The following is a 7,157-nucleotide window of genomic DNA, read 5'->3' on the forward strand; positions in this document are numbered from 1 at the left end:
TGATTCGAGAGCAGTTCTTAAAGTGAACTTATCCGAAATTTTGTGATCTATACTATTAGGATGTGTAAAGTAAGGACCAAATCGGTCAATCCCTTCAAGAGTTATCGTGCGCACAATTTTTCCGAATATTTTTGAACTTTTGTGTGGGAGATACCTGAAGGAGTGGACCGATATGGCTTATCTAAGGCTAAATGTGCGAGCGAATCGGCAGATGCGTTGGAGAGTCATCTTGCGCTACTACAACTACACACGGTGTCATAGGGGTTTTTTGAAACTTTCAGGCTATTTTGTCAGGATGAAACTTGTTCCGTCGTATGGGGGGCAGAATAGAAGTTGTTAAGCAAAAATCAAATCGATTCGAGATCTGGTCCTAAACTGAATTTTTCCCAAATTTTGTGTGACAGGTATCCGATGGAGTGGACCGATTGAGTCCATATGGAAACCTCATCTAAGTCTGGTAAAAATTTCAGGATGTGCAAAGTATGGACTAAATCGGTTTCTCCCTCAAAGAGTTATCGTGCATACAAATTTTCCGAACATTTTGGAACATGTGTGAGGGGGGTACCAGAGAGAGTGGACCGATATGGCCCATCTTCGAACTTAAACTAAGTTTGGACAAAATATTAAGATAGCAAAAAATTTGGTTCGAATCGGCTGATGCGTTTGAGAGTTATCCAGAAAGACTCCAAATTGTCAGAAACGGATTTCGTCCAAACATAGTTTGGGTCTAAAACCATTATTTCTATGAGGCACATTTTGCCCGTATGAAAGTGTATACGAGTGAATATCAAAAAAATTTAGTTTCCATGAAGCCAAGGTTTGCACTATTATAATACGCGAACTATTGCAATTTACCAGTAACTATGACCATGGCTAGATCAATTCAAGTGTTTTTGAACAAAGCTCAAAAATTTGGCAAAATAATTTAATTTGCGTGGAAGTTATGACCGCATAAATGAATAAAAATAGGAAAAAACGTTGAAGCTAACGAGGTTTTTTACGTTACTATTTGATTGCTGATTAAACCGTTCAAATGACGGACATATGTCCAAAGTAAAAGTAGAAGAATACAAAATGAGGATTACACTTCTAATGTATCACTTTTCGAAATTTCCACTGCTTCCACCTTTTATGGATACTGACATGTTGAAGCCGGATTTTAGTTGTTTTTCGTATTTTTAATTTAACTGGAACGCGCATTCGAGTATCTCAAAAAACAATTAATAGGATTAAAGTACTTGCAATTACGCATAATTTGATGTGTATATTTCCTATGTAGCCCACACAGCAGCAGAGTAATCTATTGCCAAAAGTCAAAATTTAGTGCGATATTTTTTCTAAAAAACATATTTTTTGGTACCCCGCGATATTTTAGTTTTTCGGCGGTCCGGATCATATAAATCATTGATCGTGATAATCCATCCACTAGAACGGCGAAAACAGTAACTACAAAAACCGAAAAATGTCCGAAAAATGTTTTTGAAAATATCGCGGATTTAGTCGCATTTTCTGTGGATCGTTTTCTTGTCGATGAAAAAACTGATACATCACTCGCAGTTTTGCGAAAACAGCGGTTTAAAAAATTTAGTGGCATGGGAGCTGTATCCGATTTATCCCAAAAATAGTGTGTGATCCTACATCCACAGTTCTTGATGGATTTGATCGAAATAGGATTAGATCGATGTATTTTTCCACGGTTGATAGTGAAATCGGATGCGCATAAAAAGATGTTGCACACTAAACTGCAGACGACGCTACATCTTAGCGGCCAAAGTGAATCCTGGCAAATGTGTACAAATTAAAAGAGAAGAATTCGCCGTATTGATAAACCGCATGCGCATCAAGCGATTTTGAAGATTTCGCGATTTACACGCATTTCAAATAATACAGTTTTATTTCAAGAGTATACCCCATTTAATGGAACCCATCATTTATTTGAACGATACCCATATCTTCCGCTAGATGTTAGCGTGTATTAGAGAAGTGATTAGAATAAAAAATGTGATTTTTTGCGTGAAATTTAACTAAAATAGAAGAATAACTCTGACTTAATTTTCTTACATTTTCTTCAACTAACTCACAAAAAAAATTGAAAAATATTTTCTCTTACGAAAATTTTATAACTTCCCTCAATATATTTTTTTTTTTGTTAAAATGTGCAAACCGCTAAACAGATTTCTATATTTTTGGTTCCATTTGAATCGCCGCGATGTTTAGATTACGTACATACTTTTAAAATATTTTTCCGATGCATAAACAGCTGCAATTTTAATAAAACAAGTTGCAAGCAATTTTTTTAATTCTTTCTTAATTTCCGCGAAAATTTACAACTTTGTCACTAATGTTATGGGACCTCAGTAATCATATAGTACGTAGGAAGCCCTTAATTAACAATGTTTCGAAATATAATGAGTAGCGTTGTTTTAAGATTTATTTCTTATTATCAAAATTAAAACCGCCATAACTTTTGCGCGCAACAACCAAAATTAGTATCTCGAACAGATTTGAGAATCGGAATTTTTTCCCAATCTACGAGTATGTACCAAATATCTTTCATGTAGCTTAAAATATTTTTTAAATTTTTTTTATGGAAAACTAAAAAAATTTGATATTTCCTCATATACCCTCGTTAGCATAAATGCTGAGGGTATAAAAATAATCAAAACATTGCACTATAGGTAATTTGGACAGGTTTTTAGGCAAAAAGTCGATTTTTACACTTTTAATAACGCGAGCTTTCTAATTTGATTCGAAGAAAGAACATTCAAAACTCGCGGTATAATTTGAAGTTAAAATCAAAATTTCGAAGACGAAATATAGGATACAGGCTAAGAATTATTTTTTTTTTACAAAATTATAGTTTTATATTATAGAGTTTTACAAAATTGTCCAACTTTGTCCGAAATTCTGCTACCGGGAATATCTTCAGCAAAGGATTCTGAATCAACTACATAATTACAAAGGTGCGATTTTTTGCGTTTTTTGAGTTATATCACTTTTTTGAAGGTGCCCTCCTTGCACAAAAATATATTTTTTTTAATTTTTTGTGTGGTGAAGGAAATATTAAACACAAAAAAGCATCCGATTTGAACTAAAAAGACATTTTCTTTAAAGAAATATGCACCATGTGTTATAAAAATGTACATGCGTGTTGTGGTCAACATTTTTGTTAATTATAGCCGTAATATGTCCTAACTAGGGATCATGATTGCGTGATTTATTTGGTCCTTTAAAAAATAATATATATAAAGCTCTTTTCGCGAATCAATATTTTAAACATATCAATGTTTATAAAAATCTTTTAGCGGATCAGTATTTTAGTTCATTGTAACAGTTTTTCTTTTGTTTTAACCGCGTTCATTGGGTTGGAATGAATAAAATAGGTAAAAAGAGAACAGGAGGTAGGAAAAAGAAAAGTTGTTTGTTATATCCGGCGTTCGTTATAAACGTGTTCGTCTGTAAAATTCTTATTAAAGCCTACTTTTAAATATCATATGTTAAAATATTTGAAACAGTGCTTAAATTCGTCGCTATCCACTTGTGCTTTAAAGCGGGCCTGAAAATCCTAACGTATGGTAAAAAATTCTACTCGCGGGGTAAACATTTTTGTTTGTTATAATCGTGGTCGTTTTAAGAAGTTGAATGTGTGTACAAATATTAAGAAAATTTCTTTGGAAAAATAAAACTTTGTTCGCTATAAACGTAGTTTCTTATAACCGATGTTCGCTATATCCGAATTTTACGTGGTAATTCTTTGTTTTATCTTACTTTTGCATATAAAGCAATAAAAATGTATAAAAAGCCCACATATCCACCGCTATTAATTTTTGCCTCAAAAACAGGCCAAATTACGTATAGTGCATTGGTGTAGTATTTTTTTCTTTTTTTTTTTTTTTTTTGGATAGCTTTGGCAAATTTTCTTTTTTCTAAATAGTCTGGCTTTATCATATTGTTGTTATGTTACTTTAATATTTTATTAAAACAACTAATTTATAAGTGGAAAATATGACATTTTTCACCCCTTGGCTTTAGTTTCGAACCCTCGTGGGTTAAGTCCATTTATTGCAAAACTCAAAAATAATAAATAAAAAAATTTCCTACCCAAATATCAATCGGTCGCTCGAAACATAAGAGTGATAAAAGAAACAATCTCCTTCCCGCTTTCCATGTATGCGAATCAACAAGTTTTTTTTTATTATCAAGACAAAACTCCTCACTTAGGCGCGAAGTCCAGCGTATTTGAAGCAAAAAATACATATGTATACGGAAATGTTAGACCTGAATTCATCTGTTATGGTTTATGGAATATAACTGAACGATTTAGAAACTAATTAAGAAATACAAAAATTATGTTTGTAAACTCTTATGTTTTATTTTTGTTTTTGTATTACAATTGCTATTTGTTTTATTCTATGTGGCGTATGATTACCAAATGTTACGCGTGCAATACTTATACGCAGTGATGAATGAAAGCTTGTTCAATCGCTCCTACTCCTTCGAATCGTTAAAATGATAAATGAAAACATTAAATGTTGCATTCCTTCCACTTTTTTATTGTAAATAGTTTATGTGTATTCTTTACAATCATGTTGAACCATTTTATGTACAATTAATTAATTAAAATTTAACAATAAAATTTAAAACATTTAAATTTGAATTTAAACAAAATAAAAAGTTTTATTGATTAAGGATTTATTTATATCGTCCTTTAAAACACCCAACAGGAAATGTTCACAAGGACTATGATTCAAAAATTCAACTTTTCTTAAATCACTCAGTTATAGTTTAAACATTCAATAAGTGATAGCACTAATTATTTTATATTTCACTCATGGGTAGTGAAAAGAAAAACCAGAAAATACAATGGCATAGTGCTCATAAAACACACTTAACAATGTAATATTAATTTGTTGCATAATATTCTCACAAAGTTTTGCTTGCACATAAAACATTGTTATCACTTTCATTTTATTTTGCAACAAAAGAGTAAAGATTTTTTAATACTTAGTTTTGAATGTCTCTCTCTTATTGCAGAAACACACAGCGAAGTGACCACCGATAGCGTTACACGCAGACAAGATTCAACTACCGAACAACAAACCACAACTACAGTGGCTCAGACAACACCGCAGCAAACGACGGCTTTAAGCACTGTTGTGACGACAAGTCAAACTTCACCACCCACAACCGTCCTTACCACATCGACGCAACGCACAACCAGCACTAGCACAACTACAACAACGACAACAACCACCACCACAACGGCAGCTACACCGATACCCGAAATACGTACCACAGCAACGGAACGTGATACGACCACCTTTGATGTTGTGCACATCTTTAAGTCCGATGACAAGAGCGAAAGTTCCAACATGATTTATCCGCAAATACCCGAAGATCGTTTACCACCCCCGCCGCCACCACCACCCATACACGACACTGATGGACTGCCCTATTTCCCCTTGCCGCCTCAGACCCCACCCTATGGCAATAACAATTATCGACCTAAGGGAAAGGGCGGTCGCATCAACTCCATTGAAGAGGAACGCACAGCCATGATTATTGGCATCGTGGCGGGTATCCTGATCGCTGTAATTTTAGTTATTTTACTGGTTTTATGGTTAAAATCCAATGGGGATCGTAACTATAAAACTGCTGGTGAAAAAACTATTTACGGTACCCACAATCCTAATGCCTCCCTACTGGGCAACACGAGCACCAACGGCTCCTACCATCAGCAGCGTCAGCAATCGTCCACCACCAATCATCTGCAAACGACGCAGGATGCACGTTCGCGTTCTCACTCGGGCATTGCCATGCGCAACAATGGCAACGCTGACATGTGCGGACGATCGCAGCCGATGCGAGTCGAACGTGTCTATCACGATTCGACGGATCACAGCGAAGGCGAAGATCGTCCCGGTCTGGTGAAAACGAAAAAACGTGACTCCAAAGATGTCAAAGAGTGGTATGTGTAAATATGTCACACACATTCACTCGCTCTGTCTCTCGTTGGCTCTCTATCCCTGTCTATGTGTGTGCATAGTGTTTAACGAATGAACGAACTAATGTCAATTTGACAGTAATGATTAAATCTAGTAAGAAAAGTTGTAGAAACGATGTCGAATAACTCACACAGATACATATGTCACACATACAATGATATGCATATACAAGTGAGTGCCCTTGTTGTCCACAAAAAAAAAGTAATACGAGGGTTGGGTAAACAAGTTGATATTTAGCGCCATATATCTAACATACATACACGTATATATACTATATATACACACACATACAAATATTTAGCGTAGTTTATTTAGAAAAGTCCTAGGTCGTCTAAAATAACAATAATAATGAAAATAACAACAACAACAAAACATAAACAAAATCAGTTAATGTACAAATATATCACTAAGACGCAATGAAAATGATAATAATTGGAAAGTATTTCATCTTCTTTGGGAATGTCACTGAGCTTTAAATGAAAGAGATAAAAACAATAAACAAAAATAAAAACAAAAAACCAAGGAATAGCAAAGGACAATTAACCAATAGGATACATGAATTTCAACAAGAGAACACCAATAATTATGGCTCAGCAATTGTAGAGCGTTAATCAAACGAATGTTCCTTTTTTTCTACAATACATTGTTGTTGGAGGTTTTTTTTTTGGTTTTAAGCCAACCACCAAACCGGAAACACCAAAACATTTTCAATTAGATGAGATATTTCCCAAAATCTGATTAGAATTTCTATTTTTAGTTTGTTAATACATACACACATACATACACAAATAATCATCAAATCTACTTAATTTCATGTAATTAATGGATATATCTTTAAAAAAAAATATATAAACCAAACCCAAATAGAAACAATTCTAAAAGAAAACTAATTAAAATGGACCTTCAGGTGTACTAAAAAAGAGAGAGGGAGAGACGCTTTTAATCGAAAGTGATGAAAAGTGATGTTTACTACTGTATAATCTCTATAATCCGGACACCACATGTTTCGGTGGTGTCCGGATTATCGAATCGTCCGGATTACCGAGTAATAACAAAAACATTTAATTTTGTACGTTTAAATAATCCATAACGGACTTTTACTAGATAGTAACCTGACATATAAGGTAAACAAATGCATATTAAGCAAATATC

The 7,157-nt window shown here is 34.0% G+C and overlaps 1 protein-coding gene across 14 annotated transcripts in view; it reads left to right on the plus strand.

Annotated features, from left to right (window-relative positions):
• The window catches only part of Nrx-1 (Neurexin 1), a 91,067-nt gene extending 84,198 nt beyond the window's left edge, over window positions 1-6,869 (plus strand). For all 14 annotated transcript variants that reach the window (XM_073962895.1, XM_073962885.1, XM_073962890.1 and 11 more), the window contains exon 16: window positions 5,035-6,869. In XM_073962895.1, the coding sequence (XP_073818996.1) occupies window positions 5,035-5,978 (944 nt within the window). In that variant the 3' untranslated portion in view covers window positions 5,979-6,869. The remainder of the gene's footprint in view (window positions 1-5,034) is intronic.
• Window positions 6,870-7,157: the final 288 nt, after the last annotated feature.

This window comes from Musca autumnalis, unplaced genomic scaffold, assembly GCF_047663935.1.
Source record: "Musca autumnalis isolate F117 unplaced genomic scaffold, ASM4766393v1 scaffold_1, whole genome shotgun sequence".
Lineage (NCBI taxonomy): Eukaryota > Metazoa > Arthropoda > Insecta > Diptera > Muscidae > Musca > Musca autumnalis.